At 40.8% G+C, this 25986-nt stretch overlaps 1 protein-coding gene across 4 annotated transcripts in view; it reads left to right on the top strand.

Annotated features, from left to right (window-relative positions):
- Positions 1 to 25986, top strand: part of NBEAL1 (neurobeachin like 1) — a 150224-nt gene that overhangs the window by 86934 nt on the left and 37304 nt on the right. For all 4 annotated transcript variants that reach the window (XM_039494373.1, XM_039494374.1, XM_039494371.1 and 1 more), the window contains 16 exons: positions 1022 to 1155; positions 4456 to 4615; positions 4713 to 4815; positions 5732 to 5888; positions 7991 to 8149; positions 8603 to 8762; positions 9135 to 9223; positions 13069 to 13650; positions 14198 to 14373; positions 14747 to 14900; positions 18611 to 18739; positions 19251 to 19556; positions 19665 to 19814; positions 21475 to 21632; positions 22384 to 22508; positions 23624 to 23750. In XM_039494373.1, coding sequence (XP_039350307.1) covers positions 1022 to 1155; positions 4456 to 4615; positions 4713 to 4815; positions 5732 to 5888; positions 7991 to 8149; positions 8603 to 8762; positions 9135 to 9223; positions 13069 to 13650; positions 14198 to 14373; positions 14747 to 14900; positions 18611 to 18739; positions 19251 to 19556; positions 19665 to 19814; positions 21475 to 21632; positions 22384 to 22508; positions 23624 to 23750 — 2869 coding nt within the window. The remainder of the gene's footprint in view (positions 1 to 1021; positions 1156 to 4455; positions 4616 to 4712; positions 4816 to 5731; positions 5889 to 7990; positions 8150 to 8602; positions 8763 to 9134; positions 9224 to 13068; positions 13651 to 14197; positions 14374 to 14746; positions 14901 to 18610; positions 18740 to 19250; positions 19557 to 19664; positions 19815 to 21474; positions 21633 to 22383; positions 22509 to 23623; positions 23751 to 25986) is intronic.

Genomic DNA, 25986 nt, shown 5'->3' with positions numbered 1-25986 from the left:
ATTTGCGACCATATTAAAGTTAAAGGTTTAATAAAAACGGAGGACTACAACAGTGGAAAGAATTGGTTTATATGATTACGTATTAACTCTGTTATAGTAGCCATGTAATTTTAATAAACTATTTTTATTCTGAGTTGGACATCTAATAAGATAGGATTTCAGCACTGTTTAAAATTAACTTCAACAACACACAGGACACATTCATAGAATGAATTTAATAGCAGTATTTTGCTGTATTAACTTTATGTACTGAGTCAAAATGTGCACATTTATTTCTAAATAAAGTGGTTCTTTTGAGTACCTAGAAAAATTAAAAAGGGTCCGATCCAAATCCCGCTGAAGTCAATGGCACATTTTCCCATTGTTCAGTGGGCCCTGAATTGGGGAGATAATGTCGTATTTCATGTTACAAACCAGTAGCCTGCAGAATTTTAGTTAAACTATTGAAGTTCTTAGTAATTTATGAATATGCTTTAAAAAACCCATATGAAACCACAGATTTCCCTCTTTAAATTTTGTGCTGAATTAACAGCTTCAAGAGAATTCTTGTAATCTTAGCAGAAGCCTCTTAGAAATTAAGACTTGTGAAGAAATATGATACAACTTTTGATTTTGCTTCATTATTTCTCCCTCCCAATTAAAGTAGTTCTAGATATAATAGGCATATCCAGATGTGGGGAAAGAGGAGGAAATGTATGTTTAGAGCAAGTGCAGAACATGCAAAAGACGATCCAGGTTGTGGCTTAGAGAAGAGTATCTTGTCCAATGCCACAGGTGAATGGACAAAGCAGCTGAAGTCACGACTGGCATTTGCTTTGTTCTGGGGAAGCATATAATGACTTTGCCTCAGCATCACAGGATCTAAACACCATCTACAGCAAAGTAGCAAATATCAGTGGAGAGAGGAAGCTCAGGAAAATAGTGGAGAATAAAAACATTTGATTTCACTTCTTATTCCTCCTAATTTGACATGATAATGAAATGATAAAAAAGGGTTTTAACAGAACGATCTGTTTTGCAGAGGCTCGTCTAGAGAAGAATATTGTTGCAACTTTCATCTTGATGATAAAGCACTTTATTCAAAGACACCCTATTAACCAAGATAATCTCATTCACTCCCATGGAGTTGCTACCCTAGGAGCTTTGTTACAGAAGGTGAGAAGTTATTTCTCATGTAATCAATGTTATGGGTGATTCCACTGAAATCCATTAGGCCATGGTTTCATTCTAAATTTCAAAGGTTTTCTGAGGTTCAGACTATTGTCAAGCGAGTATCTGTGCTTGCTGGTGCATAGGAACATAGAGTTAGCATAACTTTGTACTTCCCTTCTGTCTTGCATATGTACAGATACAATACATAGACAAGTATAATATTTTTACATTCTTGTAAATTTCTGAAAACAAGATGTTATGATACTTGTGAAACTTTGTCTACTTATGTTTTAAGGATATGTACTGGGACCAATACTGTTCAACATATTCATATATAATTTGGAAAAAGTGGTAAACATTGAGGTGGCAAAGTTTGCAGACAATACTAAATTACTCAAGATAGTTCAGTCCAAAACAAATTGTGAAGAGATACAAAGGGATCTCATATAACTGGGTGACTGGGCAACAAAATGGAAGATGAAATTCAATGTTGATAAATGCAAAGTAATGCACATTGGAAAATATAATCCCAACTATACATACATAATTATGGGATTTAAATTAGCTGTTACCACTCAAGAAAAATATCATGGAGTCATTGTGGATAGTTCTCTGAAAACAGGGGTATGGCTACACTTGAGATTTGCAGCGCTGGTGGAGGCTTTCCAGCGCTGCAATTAGTAAGTGTCCACACCTGCAGGACACATCCAGCGCTGCAACTCCCTGGCTGCAGCGCTGGCCGTACACCTGGGTCTGCATGGGGAATAAGCATTGCAGCGCTGGTGATCCAGCGCTGCTCATCAAGTGTGGACACACACCAGCGCTGTTATTGGCCTCCAGGGTATTAGCAGATATCCCAGAATGCTTTTAACTAAATTACTCTCTTTGTTTTGTTATGCAGCCTCTCTTTGTTTTGTTGTGAACTCGGAGCTCCGGCTCGTTGCTACCGGAGCTGCTTATCTAAAAAACCAACACAGCTCCTGTTTGCTGTGATCAATCAAATGAGATAACCCCTGTGAATGAGGCAGGCAGGGAGTGAGTGTTTGCTTGACAGAGAAGATGCAGGCTGTTTGCAATTAAGAGTTAAGACTAAGGGGTCGGAAACATTTTCTGATTTTTTCAAGGCAGGAAGCTAACACACAGTGTTGGCTCCAAAAATCCACTCTCTCTCTCCCCCCATGCTCCCTGTCACACTACACCCCCCCCTTCTTTTGAAAAGCACGTTGCTGCCACTTGAACGCTGGGATAGCTGCCCATAATGCATCACTCCCAACAGCACTGCAAATGCTGCAAATGTGGCCACATACCAGCGCTGGTAGCTGTGAGTGTGGCCACACACCAGCGCTGTTCCTACACAGCTGGATAACCAGCGCTGCAAACTACCAGCGCTGCAACTCGTAAGTGTAGCCATACCCTCAATGTGCAGCAGCAGTCAAAAAGGCTAATAGAATGTTAGGAACCATTAGGAAAGGGATTGGAAATAAGACATCTGAGGAGAGATTAAGATGACTGGGACTATGCATCTTAGAAAAGAGATGACTAGAAGGTGGGATATGATGGAGGACTATAAAATCATGAATGGTGTGGAGAAAGTGAATAAGGAAGTGTTATTTACATCTTAATGTAACACAAGAACCAGGGGACACCCAATGAAATTAATAGGCAGCAGGTTTAAAACAAACATAAGGAAGTACTTCGTTACACAACACATAGTCAACCTGTAGAACTCATTGTCAAGGGATGTTGTGAAGGCCAAAAGTATAACTGGGTTAAAAAAGGAATTAGATAAGTTCATGGAGGATAGGTCTGTCAATGGCTATGATAAAAGATGGTCAGGGATGCACCCCATGCTCCTGGTGTCCACAAGCCTCTGAGTGCCAGAAGGTGGGACTGGACAATATGGATCACTTGATAATTCATAGACTTTAAGGTGAGAAGAGACCATCTTGATCATCTAGTCTGACCTGTACATTGCAGGCCACAGAACCTCACCCACCCACTCCTGTAATAGACCCATAACCTCTGTCTGAGTTAGTGAAGTTTTTAAATCATGATTTAAAGACTTCAAGTTACAGAGAATCCACCATTTACTCTAGTTGAAACCAGCAAGTGACCTGTGCCCCATGCTGCAGAGGAAGGTGAAAACTGCCTAGGGTCTCTGCGAGTCTGATTTGGGGGCAAATTACTTCCTGACCCCAAATATGGCAATCAGTTAGATTCACCAGCCAGACATTACAGTGAATGCTTTCCCGGGGAACTCAGAACCTTCCCCATCTAGTGTCCCATCTCCACCCATTGGGGATATTTGCTACTAGCAGTCACAAATGGGGCCTGTGCCCTTGTAGGCAATCTCATCATACCATCATCTCCATAAACTTATCAAGTTCAGTCTTAAAACCAGTTAGGATTTTTGCCCTGGGGAGTCTGATCCAGAACTTCACTCTTCTAATGATTAGAAATCTTCATCTAATTTTAAGCCTAAACTTGTTGATGGCCAGTTTTATATGCATTTGTTCTTGGGCCAACTTCAGCCCTTAACTGAAATAACTCCGCTCCCTCCCTGATGTTTATCCCTCTGATGCATTCATATAGAGCAATCATATCTCCACCTAGCCTTCGCTTGGCTAGGCTAAACAAGCCCAACCTCCTTTTGTAAGGTAGGTTCTCTATTCGTCTGATCATCCTTGTAGCCCTTCTGTACTATTCTGTACTGATCATCCTTGTAGCCTTGTTCCAGTTTGCATTCATCTTAAACATGGGAGACTAGAACTGCACACAGTATTCCAGATGAGATCTCACCAATGCCTTGGATAATGATAATGACACTTCCCTATCTCTCCCGATGTATCCTGGGATTGCATTAGCAATTTTTCACGGCTCGATCACATTGATGACTCTTAGTCATAGAGTTCTGTTCACTCCCTCTGAATCAGCTGGCACTGGACACTGTTGGAAGACAGGATGCTAGGCCAGATGGACAATTAGTCTGACGCAGTATGGCCATTCTTATGTTTTGCTGTGTGTGTTATAGATTTCACAGTTCAACTATTTAAACTAGAACAAAAATCAGATAAAAATTTCAGTCAAAAACCTTTAATTCAGATGACAAAGGAATTGTTGAATTATTTCTAACAGCTGTTCGGTTTAACAGAGTTGTTGTAAGGAAAACAAATACTGTATTGTTGTGCAAGACTAGGGAGTTGATCTGATTTTTAAATATCAGTTTAATAGAAAATGCATATGCTGCTCATTAAATAAATAACTTACTATTATATACCCTGTACCCGTCTGTTTGAATTTTAGGTACCAGGCAGGTTGATGGATGTGAATGTACTGATGGCTCTGCAGTTATTGATAGAACAGGTCTCCGTGGAAAAAAATGTGCAACTTTTGCAACAGATGTATCAACATTTACTTTTTGACTTTAGTATCTGGAACCGTGGAGACTTCCCTTTCCGGATTGGTGAGATCATACAACTTGAGCTAGTTATGCTAAAACACAGAACCTTTGCTCTTCATAAACCCCTGTCTAGGTTCTAATGGAAAGCTTTGTATTTTAGGACATATACAGTACCTTTCCACAATCATCAAAGACAGCAGGAGGCTCTTCAGAAAGAAGTATGGAGTGCAGTTTCTACTAGACACACTCAGGATTTATTATGGGTATGAGGTTTATGCGCCTTAATTTGTTGTATGCTATTGTTACCTTTTTCACAAAAGGCCAGGCAGAAAACATGAATTAAAAGTGAGAGATCAAGTTTTTGAGTTTAATTCTCCTTTACTTAAATTACTACTTTCCCTTGACCCCTGTGTTAGAACTAGACTGTAGTAAGCTCCAGGGCCGTTTCTAGGCACCAGCAAACCAAGCACGTGCTTGGTGGGGGCGGCACAATTTCAGGGGCAGCATTCTGGACACCTTTTTTTTTCTTCTTATTTTTTGTTAATTAAATCACCCAGCATCCCAATTATCAAGAAAATATAGGCTGACTACAAGCTTTATGTTCAGGATTTAAAGTGGGAGGAAAGTTTTGTCCCAAAAGAATTTGAGTAACATCATCTTTGGGATCTTCAGGACGAGCTTTCACCCTTAGTGTGATAGGCTTACATCAATTTATAACTGCTTATAATTTTCAACGGTGTCTTCAAGGAAAGTGGCTAGAGATTTATTTATAAAAATGAAAATTGAAATGCTCTTACATTTCTATTTAGATGGTAAGCTCTTTGAGACAAGAACCATCTGCTGTTAGTACAGTACTAGCATAACGGGGCCCTGTTCTTGGTTGCCCGTTAGACACTACCATAATAAAAATGCTTAGTAATAATAGTAAGTCCCCAAATCAGGTTTAGGTCCACATCTAGGGGTTTATCAGGCTCTAAAACCCCAGTTTTGCTTTTGGCTACTCCCACTTTGTCATCTTCAGTATCACTCCAAGGATAAGGTAGCAGGGTTACTAAAACAAGTAGTGGAAGTATTAGCAGAGTGATATTTGTAAATCACAAATTTAATATTTGTAAATCACAAATGTGTAATGCAAGAAATGTATTTTTTTAACTGTCCTTTTTTCCTTGTCTGTGTTAGTAGTGGCTATAAAGACAGTGACTTAGCTCCAGATGACCTCAGAACAATACAAACATTCCTATATGGACTGATCAAATATTTCCTAAGCAAAGGTGGGACACATGAAGAAATACAGAGCATCATGGGATATATAGCTGCGACCAGTGAAGAGGAGCAGGTATTTAATATGGCAACAGTGAACATCTGCAGTTGTTTCCTACCTTTTAGCGTTTAGGAGTTTTGACCATAGCTTTGTTGAAAGAAGAGACGAAAAAAAGATGCAGGCAAAATCTAGTGCAGCATATATGTTACTACTTTGTAGTTGTGGCAGGCTATAGAATTAAGCCCATTGTGGAACTGTATAGGGGACTGTGCAATGGGCAAGACTTTAACTGATGATCCTATTCCTTTTTCTCTGGTAAGCATGCGAGTTGGGTAAAATGCAGCGTGATTGGATATCAGTATTTTTCTAAGCCTGAATAAAATGGAGATAATTGGACTTCATTGCTCTAAAGTTGTAATGATTTATTTTTTCTGTTTATATTCCATTGATATGGTGGTTGGTTCTCTCCATTCTCCCTCTCCTCTGTCCTTGACTCTCTTTTTCCCTCTCTCCCATCACAAGGTCTACCCTGGCTCATTCCCAGTGTCTACTTCCTACATTCCCGCTCTTGTGCTGTGTAGCATTGCTGGCAAAAGTCCTGTGACCAGGCTGACTTCCTCCATTACAAATCTGTTTTCTTTTCTTCCACTTCTGCCATCTTCCTAGCTAAAGTCGTCTTCACCAACTTAATTGAATCTCATACCCACAGTCCCAACTGACTTTTTAGCCACCTTTTGACTCACTCCTCAAACCCTCCCTTCCCGTTTTCTTGCCACCATTTCTCTTTCAGCACAGGATTCTTTCAAGAGAAAGTTGACAAGATGATGTGACCTTCACCCTCCCCTTGGCTGATCACTGATGCAGAAGTTTCTAATCTGCTCTCCTTCTCTAACGCCTCCACTTGTCCCAGTGATCCGTCCCATCTCCTGGTCTCCCTTCTGCCCACTCTCATTCCCTATTTTACTCCTCTTCTTAACCTCTCACTCTGTTTTGGCTCTTTCATCTCACAATACAAACACGCTTTAGTCTTTCCCATTGTAAAAATACCTACCCTTCCTCTTCACTTGCCTCTTCAAAGCCCTATCTCCTTTCTCGCTTTCATCTTGAAGCTCGTTGAGCACATTGTTGTATATAGTATCAGAGGGGTAGCCGTGTTAGTCTGGTTCTGTAGAAGCAGCAAAATCTCCTGCACACTATATAGACTAACATTGTTTTGTAGCATTGAGCTTTTGTGAACACCCACCACTTCTTGGATACAGCAGGTGGCAGTTGGAAGGGTCAGCAGCATGTAATATATAGCAAAGCAGAAGAAGAGAGAGATGGTTAGATCAGAGCAGGAGATGGGGGAGGATTGAGGAAGAGGACAGCTGAGGTGGAGGAAAAACCAGGAGAGAAACCATTGGTGTAATTGTAAGAGAATTACAGTCTTTTGTTTAGTCTAAAACTGAAAAAAAAAAATTTTAACTTCCAGAGAAACAGCAAAAAAAAAACCAGAGCCTCCAGAAAAGAGAAACTGTTGAACTGACATCACAACAGGACTAAGTTTAGACTGTACATAAAGACTGTGAATCAATTGCAGATGGCTCTCCTCCTTTTTCACAGTCACTCCTCAGCTGCTTCCTCCCTCCTGATCCTCTCCTGATCTCCTTGCCTCTTCTTGCTTGCTGCTTCTTGCTTTGCTTTATATACATACTTGCCCCTGCCAACCTGTGCTTGCTCACTGCAAGTGGGTGGTGTTCACTGCAGCTCTCTCTCTAAAACACATACAATCTACTTGCCTCACAGGATTCTTCATTGTTGTATATAATCACTGTCTGGAGTTCCTCTCTTCTGTGTTTGTTTGTATAGCACCTAGTACAATAGGGTCCTAGGGCCACTAGGCTCTCCGGTAATACAAGTAATGACAAATCCTTTTGCTCAATTTAAGCCTCTTTTGTTTACAGTTTTATGCAAGTGCCCTCTGTGCATGTGTGTATATATATTTAGGAACACCTTTACAGCCACTAAAGCTGATTGTAAATATAATATGGTTGAAAGGGGCATTGAGACTGTTCTGAAAATGTGATGTAAGATGCTGTATTTAGAGGGAAAATAGGATGTTTCCCCTTGAGTTGGGCATTATAGTCAAGGTTGCATGGATTATGGGGTTTATTTAGGTGTGTGTTTTTATTTTGTAGCTCTGTGGGATTCTTGATGTACTCTTCAGCCTACTTCATACAAGCCCAACCCGGGACCAGCTTTTCTTGTTGCTTTTTGAACCAGGAAATGCTGATATTCTCTATGCTCTGTTACTGAATCAGAGATATTCTGACAGGCTAAGGGAACTTGTATTCAAGGTAATATATTTAGTATAAGTTCTTTAATGGTAACTTTTGCAAATGTATGCTCTCTTTCATCTGAAATCTCTTTGGCAGTTAAACCCTGTTTTAAAATGGATACAAATTTATGTAGAATATATTAATTTAGTGAACCTGCTTATAGTTATTCTTTAGTAGTAGTAGTACACTGACTAGAAATTATAAATTCCTCACAGTTGCTACTTACTGTACTTTCCATAATGTTGTCTTCCAGTGAAGTAGAATATTTGAAGATTTGGTATCTTTGAAGATCAGAGAGCACCTGCATTTATTTTTGTATTAGTATTTATGTTTTTGGGGCATATTTATTAAAAAAATTATGCACAGACAAATTATAATTCAGACTCTATTAATAAGATTGCTTGGTATTTGTATATAGAAGGCATGTGTAATTTTCTGTATGTATGTGATTTATGTGATCTTTCTTCACAGATTGTAGAGCAGATGCTGAAATGTACTAAAGTCTATGAACGGAGTAAACAACGTATGAGACTCAGAGACGTGGGATACTCTGGGCTAGGGCTCCTTCTGAATGAATCCCCAGTTACCATTTCTCTTATTAAAAATCTTCTTAACCAAATTCTGTATGCAGGTAATCCAAGACACGTTGACAGATTGCCTACTAGTATTAAATCCCTGCTGGATTTTTTTTAAGACAAACGTGTGATTATGAATTATTCCCTTATTTATTTTAAACCTCCACCCCCTAGTCTGTATAGTGATGATGAAAACCAAGCTACTTAGTAAAGTTATTCTATTCTAAATGTGCTCCAGGTTAACACATTTATGCTGATGGTTTCAATTTGCTTAGTGTTTAAACATAATTTCTTAAAGTGAGCTGCAAAACAAACTTACATTTGTCCCATTTACTAATCCTTGATGTATAAAGATGGCCTTAAAGGTTTTTGTTCATTTTTTTTTCCTGCTTGCACGATGCCTGTTTGTTTGTATTCCCACCCTGCAGATCCTGTTGTGAATTACAGAGACCTCGTAGCTGTGGTGCACCTCTCTCATAGAGCAGATATAAATGTTAGAGTGGCCATCTGCAAAAAGGTTAGTATTCTTAAAAACAGGAGGCCATTTTTCCTGTTGGTAGTGACGTGGGTAGCTGCCGTGCATATATTAGGGGTATATGACATTATGTTAATTTTAAATTATGACTCATGCTAATAATGTGAATCTCTGATGAACCTGACCTGCTGTTTGTACTCCACATTACTGTATTATCAGTAATTTTTAAACTGTTCTACGTTCTATGATTGTCAAATGTCGTGTATTTTCTACAGAAAGGAAACACGGAACTGTTTTAATGACCAACTTCTCTCAAAGGATGTTCAAAAGGTCATGAACAGAGGTTACTTTCAGAATTTACTCAGTTATTTTAATAGAACATTTTCTGTGTTTTTTTTGGGTTTATTTTAATTCATTCCTAAAAAGGTAGGTTGTGAGCAGAGGAAAGGTGCAAGGCAGAAACCGAGTTTAGTGTGATCCTAAGCTGTTGGTGGTGGTGCAGATTGTTGAAATATTTTACTGTGTAGGGAAAGGCTGAGCAATAATATATTGTTTGTCATAAGTTGCATCACAGTTTCTCCAGTGAGCTGTAGATTCTGATTGTAGTGTTGGTGCGTGAATGCTCAACTCTGTGTGTGCGTACGTACGTACGTATGTACGTACGTACAGTGGAGTCGCATCGTACGCGAGGGTTAGGTACTAAAGTCAGCGCATAAGGTGAAAATCGCATATAGTCAAAATTACCCTTGAAAATCCCTTAAATCACCCATAAAGTACAGTATACATGGTTTTGTGTACAGTATACAACCCTGTACAGTAATATGTATACAGTAATGTATAGTATATAATAAAGAGTACATATGCAAAATATAATTTTACGGTACTGTATTTTTAATTACATAAAAGAGAGAGTGAGACGGAAGAATGAAAGAATAAAAAGGGAAAACAGTAAACCTAAACACTCACCATTCATCCTGGATATTCTTGCTAGTCTATGACGACGATGACACTATTGGGCGGTCGTCAGGGCTTGATGTCAATCCAGGAGATGATGGGCCAGGCTCATCTGCTGTTGGTTGTGTTTTCTTGAAAAACATGGTGATCGGCAACTGTCACTATTGTCTCTTGAGCTGCTCAAACATTTCTTGATACTGTCTCAAATTTGTCCGTTATACTACGTGTGATTTTGAGGCTTCGTTCCATAGAGGGATCGTATTCAAAAATTAAATCATTCAAGTGTTTTGCTTCTTGGAACACTTCAGCAAATTTATGAAGATTCCAACTTGCTGGCTCTTCCTGTTCATCGTCATCATCTTCATTTTCTGTAGAAGATTTTATCAGTTCCTGTAATTCTTCATTAGTCAGTGTTTCTCTATGGCTCTCAATTAATTCTTCAATTTCTTCCTCAAGGATGTCAATGAAGCCGTCACCACCCACTTGCCTGGCTACCTGAACAATGTGTTTCACTTCTTTGTCAGTGGTCAGGAAACCCTTAAAATCATTCACGCTTTTTTTTCTCATAGGTTTCGCCAACATGCATTGACTGTTTCAGGCTTGATTGCATCCATTGCCTGTTTAATATAAGTGATGCAATTGGCAATGTTGAAGGACTTCCAGCACTCCATCACATTAAGATTGGGATCAGGACTCTGTGTACGTGGCCTTGAAACAGCTAATCACACCTTGGTCGAGAGGTTGGAGGATGGCAGCGGTATTGTGGGGGGGAGAAAAACGACTTCAAGTCGTTATGTGCAAACTGGAGTGCCTTAGGGTGGCCAGGAGCATTGTCTACCATCAGCAACACTTTAAAGTCAAGTCCTTTCTCTTCGAGGTACCACTTGACCTCCGGAATGAAATACTTGTGGAACCAATCCAGAAATAATACCGCCATCACCCAAGCCTTTTTATTTGATTGCCATAACACAGGCAGGAGATTTTTGTTCTTGCCTTTTAGGGCACGGGGATTTGAAGCCCTGTAGATCAAGCCCGGCTTTATTAAATGCCCAGCCGCATTGCAACAAAACAACACAGTCACACCGTCTTTAGCTGCTGTGAAGCCAGGGGCTTGTCTTTCTGATTTTGAAATGTAAGTGCAGTTGGGCATTTTTTTCCATCAGTCTCATCAGCATTAAAAACTTGTTCTAGAAGATAGCCCTTTTCTTCTATAAAAGGTGACAGAGTCCTGTGGCACCTTATAGACTAACAGAAGTATTGGCGCATAAGCTTTCATGGGTGAATACCCACTTCGTCAGACTCACGCCATGCATCTGACAAAGTGGGTATTTACCCATGAAAGCTTATGTGCCAATACTTCTGTTAGTCTATAAGGTGCCACAGGACTCTTTGTCGCTTTTTACAGATCCAGACTAACACAGCTACCCCTCCGATACTGTTCTTCTATGATTTTCTTTAATTGTTCGGGGTAGGCTTTTGCTGCCTCTTCATCGGCAGATGCAGCTTCACCAATAGTCTGCACATTTTTGAGGTTGAAGCGCTTCCTAAAACTGTTAAGCCAATTCCTTCTCATCAGAAGGCTGTCCCTCTTCGGCGGGAGGTTTGAAGAGTGCGTAGAGGCTAAGAGCCTTTTCTCGTAACGTGTTGCCATTGATAGGCACACGTTTACGGTTCATGTCTTCCAGCCATAAGTTTAATGCCTTTTCACTCTTCCCTAAAGTCTTATCACGGGCCTAGCTTGTCACCTTAGCAGTTATTGGAGCACTTGATGCCACGGCTTGACGAATTTCTCCCTCTCTCTCGAATCTTGATGGCAAGGATGCTAGATTCGTTGTGGCCATATTTACATGCCACGTTAGAGACCGCCGTACCATCTCTCAATAAGTCCAGCACAGCCAGTTTTTCCTCCAGTGTTGGAACAGATCGCTGTTTCTTTGGTTGAGCACCAGATGAAATAGTTAGCTTGTGTTTAGGGACCATGTTGTACGAAAAATACGTATCTTTAAACACTAGAATCACACTTAGCGCGGTGATGCTCACACTATGAGAAGCATGCAGGAATGAGACCAACTGAAGGAACAGCAGATTCACGTCTCCCATCTCATACTCACTCCGAGGCATACACTCATTGCATGCGTATAGTTGAATTTGCGTAAGTTAATGCGCATATGATGCAACTCTACTCTGTGTGTGTGTGTGTGTGTGTGTGTGTAGAGAGAGAGAGCACCATTATTTGTCCTTTTTATTCTAGCTCAGCTGTTTCTAATCTGATATATTTTGTAGTTTGTTGTGTTGATTTTGTAAACCAGTGTTCTGAATATGGGTATATGACTGCTTTTTGTGGAAATAGTTGCAAAACAGTGCCTAAGAGATGCAAACATTACCAATGTGCTATAGTTAGCTTTGTACTTTATTTCAATATCAAGGAAACTTTGTTTTTGCATTTAATAATAAATTAATAGGGTTTTTTTGTATTTTTTTAAATCATACATTGTTAGCTTTTAACCATCTACATTCTATTTCTTACCACACCAATCATTATTTTCTTCATTAAAATAAGATGTAGGTTTAGTAGAATAAAAGAAATACGTGCAATTTTCAAAATGATTGTATGGCTGTCTGATGTCTAACTTTGTTTTCTGTTGTAAATGATTACTATGTGATGATCTTAATTCATGCAAAATACTGAAGATCCGTACAAACACGAGAAAGTTAAATATGTATTTCACTTTCTTCTGTGAAGAATTATCTATAGCTCATATGTGCTGTATGTCTGTTGACTAATTTATATTACAAGCATTTTTTTCACAGAAGGCATAAAATGTTATGGAGTACGAAATGTGTGATTAAAGGCTAGAATGATTGCAGTTCTGTAGCAAAGATTAACGTGTACATGCTTGGATATTTAGCCTGACCTCTTGTGCTCTCTACAGGTTTTACAGCTTTTACATTCCCAGCTGGATGCAGCGCAGCAGATTTCTCAACAGCTAGCCTGGCAGGAGACATTGGTTAGACTATTCCTAAAAGAAAATTCTGACATCAGGAATGGACTTAAAGAGAGCAGGACTGACTCTACAAAGGAAGATGAAAAAAAAATTCCTTCTGAAGAGCTTGGGAAATGCTATCCTGATCAGGCAGAGGGGGGGAAAGCTGGTAGCTTTGCCTCAATTAATGGTTCATATGATCAGTGGAGCGTGGAAGATAGCAGATCTTTAGATGTCACCAGCTGTTTTTCTGGTACATTGCTGGAAGGTACTTCTGTGGAAGAGATGACTTTCAGGTCAGAGGATCAAGAAGAGTTATGGCACAGTAATCCTTCACATTTGCGTTTAGATCTGTCTAGCATGGACTCTTATGAGCTGGCTGATAGTGGGAATCAGATGACAGATAGCCTACCCAGCACACCGTCACCCATTGAAAATTCGAAGCCATTCTCTGGTCAGCCTGACAAAGAATCAAGCGTCGTCAGTGATATGGGATTCAGCGTTGATCTTTCATTATTTGAAAACCAAGGAGTAAGTAATCCTCCCCATCCTGTCTAAACATGTATAATTCACAGTACTTTTAATTCTTTTAAAATACCCTCCCCAATTAGATAGTTATGCTCTTCTCCCTCTAACAGAAGAGCGGATAAAGCAGCTCATTGGCTGTGGATATCAGTGCTGTTTGTTGCAGAATAAACATCCAGCTTTCAAGGTTGTTGGATTTTTTTAAGATTGCTGGCTGAAATTGTAACATTATTCTTTAAATCAAAGCTATATTGGAATGACCTGTATCATCCTCATCAAGGAAAAAGTTCTGTTGTGGCCAAATCAGTGGTACTAAGACTCAAATCTAAATTCTTGCATAGAAAGTAAAGCAAATATTAATTTAATAATCTGGACTAAACATCATTGCAGCATAATTTTAGGTTAATGTTTTCATTTAGTTAGTGGGCAGACTCTTTAGGCTACAATGTTAAAGATGATGAAACTTTCCAAGCATTGTGTACTGTAACGAATAACAAGCCTCTTCGAGGCATTCCGAACTATAAAGCGTGTGAATTCCTTGACTGTTTCATAGGGATCTGAAGAGGAGCTCATACAGTTGCTCACAGATGTCCTGCTCTGTGTGATGTGGAAAGGTTTAGAAAGGTTTGATGATGCTGTCTGGATTGAGAGGGGACAGGTGTTTTCTGCACTGACCAAACTGGGGATATCTAATGAGTTACTGCAACCTTCTGATGAAATAAAACTCAAGTGAGTATAGATTTTGTCTTTTCTTTTGGAGGGGAAGGGGAAAAAAAGATGGAATCAGAGTTACATTAAATCCTGGTGAAAGACATTGAATTGATTTACTTTGATCCCCTTCATTCTCATACAAGTATGATCAGACGTATATCTACACATCTGTACCTATTTATAAATTGAATTTATTTGACAGAACTTAAAATTGTATGCCCCTGATTTTTATGAAGATCACAATCTCCTTAATCTCACTGGTTTACAGAGTAGAAGACCGTAATATTACTACGTACACTTAGGCTCAGTTAAATACTTTATGGAATTTTTTTAAAAGCCACTTACTCTTAGAACATGTGATAATTACTTTGGGATTTTGTTTTCCATTCAGCTTGCTAGAGAAGATGCTGGAATGGACGGTCACTGATAACAGAGACACAAAAGCTCTTCCGACACATGCTGAAAATGCCTTCCGGCTCCTGCTCATTGTACAGGACTTTCTACAGGCAGAAGGGCTAGTTAATTCAAACTTATGGACAGAAAAGGTATAGTAGCTGCCTAATGGAAACTCTTGTAAATGATATGGGGCTAAAACATTTATGAAAGAGTTGTCAGTTTGAGTAATGTCACCCTTTTCTTCAATCATATGTTGGACCCTACCAAATTCACAGTCCATTTTGGTAAATTTCACAATCATAGGATTTTAAAAATAATAAATTTAATGATTTCATATATTTAAATCTGAAATTTCAGTGTTGTATTAGTAGTGGTCCTGACCCAAAAAGGAGTTTGGGTGGTGGGGTAGCAAGGGTATTGTAGGGGGCTTACAGGGGGTACTGCTACCCTTATTTATGCCCTGTTGCTGGCAGCAGCACTGCCTTCAGAGCTGTGTGGCCGGTGAGCGGCGGCTGCTGGCCAGGAGTCCAGCAGAAGTTAAGCATGGCATGGTATGGTATTGCCACCCTTACTTCTGCACTGCTGCCTTCAGAGCTGAGCCCTCAGTTAGCAGCCGCCACTCTCTGGCTGCCCATCTCTGAAGGAAGCAATGCAGAAATAAGGGTGGCATAGTATGGTATTGCTACCCTTACTTTTGTGCTACTGTTGGCGGGGTGCTGCTTTCAGAGTTGGGCACCTGGCCAACAGCCTCTGCTCTCCGGCCACCTAGCTCTGAAGCAATGCAAAAGTAAGGGTGGCAATACTATGACACCCCCTAAAATAATCTTGTGACCCCCTGCAAATCCCTTTTGGGTCAGGACCCCCAATTTTAGAAACACTGGTCTCCCCCATTAAATCTGTATAGTATATGGTAAAAGCACATGAAAGACCAGATTTCACAGCAGGAGACCAGATTTCATGGTCTGTGACATGTTTTTCATGGCTGTGAATTTGGTAGGCCCCTAATCGTGTGACATTTGTTTTAACTAGAGACTAAGCAGAGTGTGGATTAGATTTGACTGCCCCTTTAAATACTGGAATTTTATAAGCACATGCCATAGGGAATACAGTTAATATTGCAAGTACATGAGTCCTTAATGGCACTCCTGATTAAAGAGCCTTATCTTTACAGACTACAGAAAAGCTACATGAATGCTAGAACAAATGAAACAGTGCTAACCATTTTCTAAGTAGGTGTTGGTCCAGTGGTCAAATGGTATGCTTCATATTGTATGTGTTATTTAAAGTGGCAGCCAAAATCATTGCATTCATTCATTCTCTGCTCTTTGTCACAAACTGAGGAAGGGCACTTTGGATTTTTAACCCTGATTTTACTTCCAGCATGTTTTTGAACAGATTTTGGGTCAGATGCAAAAGTGACTTAAATGGGTGGTGGAAGTGTGTGGGTGGGTGTGAAAGTTCCAAATTCAGATGGAAGGTCAGGCTAGGGTGACCAGATGAGACGGGGAAAATATTGAGACACATGGGGTGGAGGGGGGGGCGCGCCGGTGGAGCAAAAAAAATAAGGCGAGTGCTGCTGACGGAGTGAAATATTGGGACAAATTGCGTCCCGACCAAAGATCGCAGGACAAACACCTAAATATCGGGACGGTCCTGATTTTATTGGGACGTCTGGTCACCCTAGGTCAAGCTGGTGTAATTTACATGCCAAGGGGGACAGAAGGGTGAGGTAGTAGTGGAAAAGCAACCAACAGGAAAGCATAAGGAGGTATAAAATAAAGAAGGCTCCCATCCTCTTGTTGGTTGTGTTTCCTGCTACAGGGCTGCTTTCTGTCTGCTCCATGTGCAAGTTACACAGACTTACAATTTACCCTAACATTTGTATAATCTATGAATAATGATTAAGGCTGCAAGTCTGTCGCGGAAGTCACAGATTCCGTGACTTTCCGTGACTTCTTCAGGGCCCAGTGTGGCTGGGCCCAGCGTTGCCCAAGCAGTTGGCTCCAGGACTAGCTGGTCAGGTGGCCCCGAGGACAGTCACCCCAGCCGCTCTGGCGGACCCGCAATCAGTTACACCGGCCGCTGCGGCATTGGCCACTGCTCGGGCAGCCCTGGGCAGCCAGCCCTGGGCAGTGTGGCCGATCCTAGGGACCACCTGAGCAGTGGTCCCTGGGCGGCCGGAGTAGCTGCTTCCCCGGGTGGCCGATGCGGCTGCTGCCAGACATGGTCCCCGGTGGCTGGAGTGGCCAGAGTAGCTACTTCCCCGGACAGCCCCTGATAGTGGTGCCCGGGCAGCCGGTGCAGTCGCTGCTGGTGGCCCCCAGCAGCTGGTGCCACAGCTGGCCCTGCCCACCCTCGAGTGACAGCCCCCAGCAGCGCCTCCCAGAATACCCCCCCAGCAGCAGCCCCCTGGCTTCTCCCCTAGCAGTGGCCCCTCCAGACATCCCTCCCCCAGCAGCAGTCCCAGTGCCTCCAGCAGTGACCCCCTTAAGATTTAGTCACAGGTATTTTTAGTAAAAGTCACGGACAGGTCGCGGGCTGTGAATTTTTGTGTATTGCTCGTGACCTGTCCATGACTTTTACTAAAAATACCCGTGACTAAATCGTAGCCTTACTCATAGTGCACAACCCTTGGCACCAACAACCGTGGTAAAGACATTGGTACTGCCGACAACGCCCTCCTCGGTACTGATGCTCTCAGTACCACAGCAGCTTTTCCACCCCAAAGATCTTCTGGTATTCTTAGGATTGTAATCCCCACTCCTTGGTACCGACCTTACTCTAGCTCGCTCAGTACTGTGCCAACTTACTCCCCCACCCAGCTCCTCCTTTATCCAGTGACGAGGATGCTGCTGCTGCTGAAGGCGAAATGCACTATGTTTCTTAGATTATAAAAAGATTAATTTTACTCCTAGTATATGATTAATGACATCAACATATAAGCTTGGGAATAAAAATAGAAAGAATGGAAGTGGCCCAAGGTTCTGAGCACCTCACAGGATCAAACTTGAAGATTACAAACAGGGCAGGGATCCTGTTTGCTTAATTCTCTCAAAAGCATCATGCACACCACTGTGGGTAGTGAAACAATAAATTAATTTTTCATTTAAATGGAAAGGAATGTAACATAAATGCACCCTGAGTTAAAATGTATTACCTTTTATGGTGTGTATGCTCTTAAGAGTAGAGCCTTTTTTAATCAAAACAATCATATTCTCAGCCACTGTATTTGTAGAATTGACACTTACTGGGAATGACTTAGAGAAATAGAGTATTAATTTTATTTTTACATACACACATAACTATTTTTGTTCAGGGGATAGATATTTTGTCAAACTGCACCGGTAGCTGTTGCAGTCCTGAATTCTGTCACAATTATTTGTTGAACCTCTGTCACAGAGTATATTTAATTAATTAATTTTGGTTAAGTTGAAGTATGGGGGACAGCCTGCTTTGTTTGTTGTGGTAGGGTATGCCTAAACAGCCGGTGGCAGTGAGCCTCCCTGCCGGGGTTGACAGACTTGGGCTTGCATTACTGCACTAAAAATAATTGTATAGACATTGTAGCTTGGGCTGGAGCTTGGGCTCTGAGGCGCACCCTCCTCTCTAGGCTTCTAAGTCTGAGTTCCAGCCTGAGCCACATCCTCAATACAGGTATTTTTAGCAAGGCAGCACAAGCCCAAGTCTGTTGACCTGGGCTGGGGGGCTTGCTGCCATGGGCAATGTAAACATACCCTTATAGTCCTCATCAGGCCTTCAAAATGATTATTGGGTGACTTTACTTGTAGTTATACTAGTGTCTCAGCATTTCGTATTTTGTTTCTTTTTTCTTCACACAAATCTTTCACTTTTGCAACAGCTTTTAGAAGAGCTGGTGACACTCATTGACAGTCTGTCACTCTGGTACTCTGCTGGCCCAGAATGGATCAAGCTCTCCCAAGTGCAGGTCCAGTTGCTCCTTGGATTCATTGGACAAGATAACTTACAGGTTTGTTATATATTAATGTGTCTAATACTGTATGTAACATTCATGCTGATTATGTAACACTAGAACTTTCAGTGACTGTAGGGATGCAGTTCGCTTCAGTGAGCTTGCTGATGTCGTCACAATCCTCAAACTTGTTATAAATGAGAGGCTTCAGCTGCTGCCACCACATGCAGACTTGTTACACATTCCTCTCCACCCTCAGCTCCTGAAAGCAGTTGCATTTCTAATACATTAGATTGTAAGCTCTTTGAAGCCAGAGCCATCTCTACTGGGTGTGTCTTTGTGTACAGTACTTATCACAATGGGACTCTGATCCAGCCAGAGGCATTTGGGCAGTACCATAATGCAAATAAATTAATAATGGCTAAGTGTATTGAAATCCTATACTTCTCTAACTTACTGGAAGTTTCACACTACCTAACAAACAGCAGTAGGAGTCACACAAAACCCTGTGGTGAAATGTAGCATGCACTAGTCTCACAGGGGTTTGGTTTGGTTTTTCTCTGTCCAGGTTTGTGCTATGGCAGCAGCCAAGCTAAACACTCTTCTTCAGACCAAAGTAATTGAAAGCCAAGCTGAGGCGTGCTATCTCTTGGGGAAGTTGGAAGGCATCCTGAGTAGATCAATCAAAGAGAAGACAGAAACATACGCATTCTTGATTCCCCTTGTTCGAACGCTGGTATCCAAAGTTTACCAACTTCTCTTCATGAACCTGCACTTACCTTCGTTGCCTCTCACCAATGGCAGCCCCTCTTTCTTTGAGGACTTCCGGGAGTATTGCAGCTCTGATGAATGGCAAGTTTATATTGATAAATATGTAAGTAATGGCTTCTTCTTGGCTTTTTCTCTATTTTCTTCCATTAGGGAGGAGAGAATCTGTTCAGCAATCATCCTGATTTTTTTTTAAATATTTCTTGTGCATCAGATTATTCCATATATGAAACAGTATGAAGTCAGTACATTCAGTGATGGTCATGAGCATATGGCACTTTATTGGAAGGACTGTTATGAGGCATTAATGGTGAATATGCATAAGCGAGACAGAGAACGAGGAGAAAGCAAACTCAAATTTCAGGTAAAGTCTTTAGCTTTTCTAAAAACAGTTTGTACTTTTTCAGGAGCAAGGGTAGGAAATTAGTTTGAAACTGATCTGACCCCAGTGATTGTTGGGGGAAAAGCACTGCCAGTGATCATGTGTATTGAGAGATCCTAACCTTCATCATCATTATACCTCCATTTTGCATGCGGATTGTGCGAAATTATTTTATTGATCCAGTATTGATAACCACTTTCCCACTAATTTAAATCAATGCTGTTTGTCTGTTCTCCAGTATTAAACCTTTTAATATTTCAAACTTATTTTAAATGGTGATTTTGACAAATTTGTTTGACCCCCGGGTCATTTGAAATGATTTCCAGCCCTAATTAAACTCTGTGAATATCATCTTAATGGTTCATTAACAAAGAACAGTCAAATACAGCTACTCTGATTTTGTCCGGTGGATCTTTTTTTATTCAGAAATATGGTAGTAATGTCTCCTTGTTTGTTGTTTTGGATCTGGTCCTTCTTTGATTCTCCCAAGGCTAGTTCCGTGCTCTTATGGATTTCCATGGTAGTTACAATGTAGCAGAAGTAAACACTCCCTGGTGTTAGCTCTTTGGTTCCCCAGAGTTGCAGATCACACTGGCTGATGCTTGAGTGTGATATACAGCACGTACCATGCTCCACCTTGACAGCTTCTGTAGAAATTTCACTGTAGAATGAAGTTTACCTGTTGAGGTATCGAGTAAATAGTGAAAGAGCGATTGGAGTGATTGGGACTGGACCCGTGGTCTCCTACCTCCCAGATAGATGCCTGAACCATTGGATTATAGAGTCATTCTCATTCTCACTCTCTCTCTTTGGCCCAATTACTGTTCCACTGTGGATTAATACTTAAATAGTCACTGTTTCATTATTTATCCAAAGTGGAACAGCTTCAACAGGAGAGATTGAGGGAGTCCCACATCAGAATATCTCATAGTTCAGCCTGCTCCTGAGACATGGGAGACACCTGTTCAAATATTTTTCTCCCCTTCTGCCTGAATGGGGAATTGAATCTGGATCTCCCGGATCCCAAGTGAGTGCTCTCACCTGTGGACTAAAAGCTAGATGATGGGCACCACCACAATCTCCTCCAACTCTGACCATTTTGTGTGGAGCAAGGCAGGCATTCTCACAAAAAATGCCCTGTGACTCCATACGGCTGGTTCCTGTTCGTGGATCACTAAGCAGAGCTGGTCGTCTCCCTGCAGGCTGGGCATAGGTGCCCATCTTCGAGAGAGGATTGGGGCTCAGCACACATCCCTCTCATCAGCGTCTCCCAATGGCTAGCGTAGAGGCACATTGTAAGGCGCCTGTCTCTCCCCATTCAAACACAGGTTTGTACAGTGCCGTGTTGTTCCTGTGATTTTTATGGGCACTTAAAAGTTGGGCACTGTGACACTCAGCATTGTAACGCCTAAATTCCTTTTGTGGATCCTGGCCTAGATGCTTGTGTTTCCTGTCCTCATTTAACGTGGATGTGAAGCTATTCAGCACATACTGCTGAAGTAAGCAGAATTTTTGCAGTTACCTTTAATATTTCCTACTTACTGGTGAAGGTTTTATTCTTTGCATGAGGCAAAATGGTTTTTACTGAAGACAAGGTTCTTACAGGAAACTGCATCAGATTTACTTGCAATGTTGCTTTCAGGAGTGTTTTGTGGAGCCATTTAACCGAAAGGCACGCCAGGAGAACCTGCGTTATAACAGCATGCTAAAACAGCTTAATAGTCAACACACCGCTACTCTGAGGCAGTGGAGAGCAGCCCAACTTTACTTGACTTGTGAACAGGGCCCCTGGGCTGAAAGGTAAGAGTGAAATACTTTATTCTCACATCATCTTACGTCTTATAGAAAGTTGTCCAATCAATTTGCTTTCTGTTTCATATGGTTGTAATTGCAGAAGGTTGTTAAAGTATTCTGGTAATCATCCTTGATATATAAGATTACTATTGAATGTTCTCTTTTTAATGTTTATCTACATTTAACTAGCAAAATACCAGTGCTAAAGTTTAATATGTAGCTCAACTAGATTTTACTGAAAAGTAACGTGTAAAAAGTAGCTATGCATGAAGGAAATTTAAAACTTACACGAGAGAAACTTAATGTACTAAAGACCAATATTACGGTTATGTAATATGTTTCAGAATGATGAGATATAATGGATATTTAACACAGTGCTGGTATTCTGTAACAAACACAAAGGCTAAAACCTGGGTTAAGACAAATTTGAATATGATTATCGTGTTTGCCTACCTGAATTTCCCCATCAATTTCATTTGGATAAGATATTCTTTACTGCCTGTCCAGAACTGTCAGGTACTCTTGCTGTGAGCTGTTAAACAGCTGCTTTATTTCAGTGGAGGATGTGCATAGTATGTTAGGTGCTGAAATGTTAGATATTGTACAATGTATCTTACATTTGTTATCTATTACTCTTAAGGGTATATGATTTTTTTTTTTACATTATGATTTTAAATACAGACTCTGATAGAATCAACTCATTCCCTCTAAGTTTTTGTTTTTTATATCTTAGAATAAATATTTTTGCTATTTCTAGAATACAGAATCCCATTCACTGGAAACTTTCAAATGTGGAAAACTACTCGCGTATGAGGTTAAAACTAGTGCAAAATTACAATTTCCACTCCCATCAGGAGGCCAGTGACCTGAGAGACAATTTAGGTAAGATCCAAATTCACTGTTGCATTTCCTCACTTGTAATTTAGATCATGGACTATTTATATTCCTGATTCCTTAGCAACCTTTTGCAAAATTTAAATAGGGTTTTGTAGTTATTTTAAAATGCTTTTTTTATTTTCTCCTCTAAACAAACCACATTTCCTTATAATGGAAATATATGTTGTAAGATTAAAAAAAGGATATATGGTTGATTCGAATAAAGTTTTCTTGAAAAATCTGTTTTAATGGGATACTGTCAACTTGCTTAGATCTAAAGCGGAATCGTCCTTCAAAATAAATCTTATTCAGCATCCCTAGAGAATGCTTTATGTCTGCATGTTCATGTTGCCAAAAATGATGTGTGTTTTTAAAAAGAAAAAAACAAAAGAACCCCTCCCAACTCTATTTTTCATATGAGCAAACAAATAGTTTTTCAGGGACCTTTACAATATTTATATTTCTTTAAGCAAGGTAAATGTTGAGACTAAAATATGTTGAAGTTATCGCATTAAACTTGAATCAAGCCTATGTGGTATCATGAAGAATTATAAATGTGATCGAATATTTGGCCACAGTTATAACTGTGAGTTATAAACTGAGAGGTTAAGTGTTGCATTTTTCACAGTTGGGGGTATTTTAAATTATTCTATGTTCCCCAGAACCATATTTTGTAAGATTGCAAACCATCCCTTCCCCAGTGCATGTCTACATGGGGACATGCAGGAAAATTAATCCAAATTAACTAACGGTATAGATTTGAAGTAGATTATTTAAACCACATTAAACTCTTGTGTGTACACCTTCATTCAGAATTAAAGTGGCCTTAATTTGGTTTAATTCACTTCCAAAGTAAATTAAACTAAACTGAATTAAGTCCATTTGAATTCTGAAAAACAACATCCATACGGGTATTTAATGTGGTTTAAGCAATCCGCTTCAAATCTGCACCTTTAGTTAATTTAGATTAATTTTCCTGCATGTCCCTGTGTAGACGTGCCCGTGGATACTATTCAACTCCAGTAATTGTAGTCAGCTGCCACAGTTTAGCTATCCAATAGTACTGTGGTGAAATACAAATCTATATTTTATTTGAGCTGAAAATATCTTTATTCCAAAAGGGATGCAGCAGACACAGCCATCTAGTGAGTCACTGCTCCTGGAGGTGGTGAAGCAGGTGAAAGTTAGTGACATGGAGGATGATATACTTGAACTGCCAGAAGAGGACACAACTGCTGGTGCAAGCATGTATGTATGTACAGCACTTTGGGGAACTCTGAAATTCATCTTTCCACTAGGGATAAGGAGTGGGAAATATCTCCTGGACTGGGGTAGATGGTGCACAAAACTGCTCTCTTTATTTCCTGTTATGACTAATGGCTTGTCTACATGGGGACACTCAGGAAAGTTACACCATATTAACTAAAGATGTGGATTTTTAGTTGGACTTGTTAAACTGTGTTAAACCTCTGTGTGGAGACCCTCATTCAGAATTAAAGGGCCTGTAGTTTAACTAATCCACATTAAATTCACACACTTAGGGTACGTTTACACTTACGGGACGGGTCGGCGGCGCGAAGTTCGGAGTAGTGAAGAACGAACGCGTCGCTGTCTAGATCGCGATAGTTGAACCCCGGCGCGGCGTTCAACTCCGGTACTCGGCCACGCGCGAGAGGGAGGAGAGAGGAGTCTCGAGCTTGAGCCGCGCGCCCGCGCGGCCTGTGGATCGGTAGAGTAGAAACTAGGTAGTCAAGCTTTTTCAAGGCTCTGAGTTCAAGCTGAATGCCCTGTACTAGTAGTTCGAGTAGTAGAGTGTAGAGCTTAGCTAATTTGGATTAATTTTCCTGAGTGTTCTCATGTAGACAAGCCCTGAGCCATTCAATCCAGTATTTATAGTGTTGCCAGTGGAAAAGTTGCCATTGGGCTTACAATAATATAATCTCAGTTTAGAAAGGGGCAGCCCTTCACAGCCAGCTCAGGTTGCAGGACAGGGACAAGCAGGAGGGCTGCTACACTCCCAGGTGGTAGCATGGCACCTCCTTGAGCAGTGGTAGCTCTTCCTCACTAAGCCCTGGTTTACACCAGGGAGGGGGATCGATCTAAGTTACGCAACTTCAGCCACATGAATAACGTAGCTGAAGTTGACCTACTTAGATCGACTTCCCGAGGCATCTTCACCGTGGTGAGTAGACAGCTGCTGCTCCCCCGTCGACTCTGCCTGCGCCTCTTGCAGCGCTGGAGTACAGGAGTCCACGGGAAAGCACTCGGGGATCGATTTATTGTGTCTAAACTAGACACAATAAACCGATCCCCACTGGATCAATCACTGCCTGCCGATCCGGTGGGTAGTGCAGACATACCCTAAGGGAGCTACTATTGGATAAACGCAGATTGTCTAACAAGCATGGGGATTGGATAGTGATACGCCACTCATAAAAAAAACAGCAGCAAGCAGAAACAGGCTTTCTTCACCCTTCTTGCTAAAATAATGGGGTAGAATTGTAGATGGGGAGTGGGCCTATCCCTGATTCTCTTTAGCCCTGGTCCTGGGCTCAAGTTGGACCATCCTCATGGCTACTCTAACGTGTGCCAGGTAGCAATGATTCCCATGGGGCCATCAGTAAATTAAGCATAGCTGAAGCATACATTTAAATTAATGGAGATATCCTATCTCCTAGAACTGGAAGGGACTTTGAAAGGTCATTGAGTCTAGCCCCCTGCCTTCACTAGCAGGACCAAGTACTGATTTTTGCCCCAGACTCCTAAGTGGCCCCCTCAAGGATTGAACTCACAACCGTGGGTTTAGCAAGCCAATGCTCAAACCACTGAGCTATCCCTCCCCCCATAGCAGACTTCAGTCCTGCCCCTTCCTCTGCTCCCTCCCCACCTGCCTCTGACATGTCTGCCGCACCAAAAGAGGCAGGAAAAGAGCCATGTAGTTGCCAGCTATGCTGGGCTGTGTGCCTACCAGAGACATCCCCTAAATCTGGGGAAATGTGTTCTTTATGCCATCTGAGTGGCTCAAAAGAAGTGAAATGGAGATGATAATCTGCCCCAGTAACTGCAGATGCAAAATTGCACAAACAATTCTTTGTACCATAAAATTGTAGGTGCAAAGAAGTAGCCTTGTTAGAGAGGCCTGTAAAAGTAATCAGAATATTTTTATTTACATGAATAATTATATACTGCCTTATATTATACCTTTTAAAGTTACAAAAGTTCACGTATTTATTTAAAAACTAAACAACCTTGTATTATGAACTTTTCAGTAACTTCTATTTAAAATATTGCCACAGTTTGTTGTCTCTTGGAACTAGGGGGGCAAGGAGACTTACCCAGATTCAACTCTTTTATAGTTGGAGCTTGTGTGTTGGCTTATTTTTAAGTTTTTGCCTTTTTATTAATCCAGAGATATGAAAGTTGGCATTATACCTTATACCGTAACAATAGCAGATCCATCCTGTAAGATCTTATTATACAAAAT

The sequence above is a fragment of the Mauremys reevesii genome, linkage group 11 (genome assembly GCF_016161935.1).
Source record: "Mauremys reevesii isolate NIE-2019 linkage group 11, ASM1616193v1, whole genome shotgun sequence".
Taxonomy (NCBI): Eukaryota; Metazoa; Chordata; order Testudines; family Geoemydidae; genus Mauremys; species Mauremys reevesii.
Note: the sequence above shows the minus strand (reverse complement) of the source record. Positions and strands in the feature narration are given on the sequence as shown.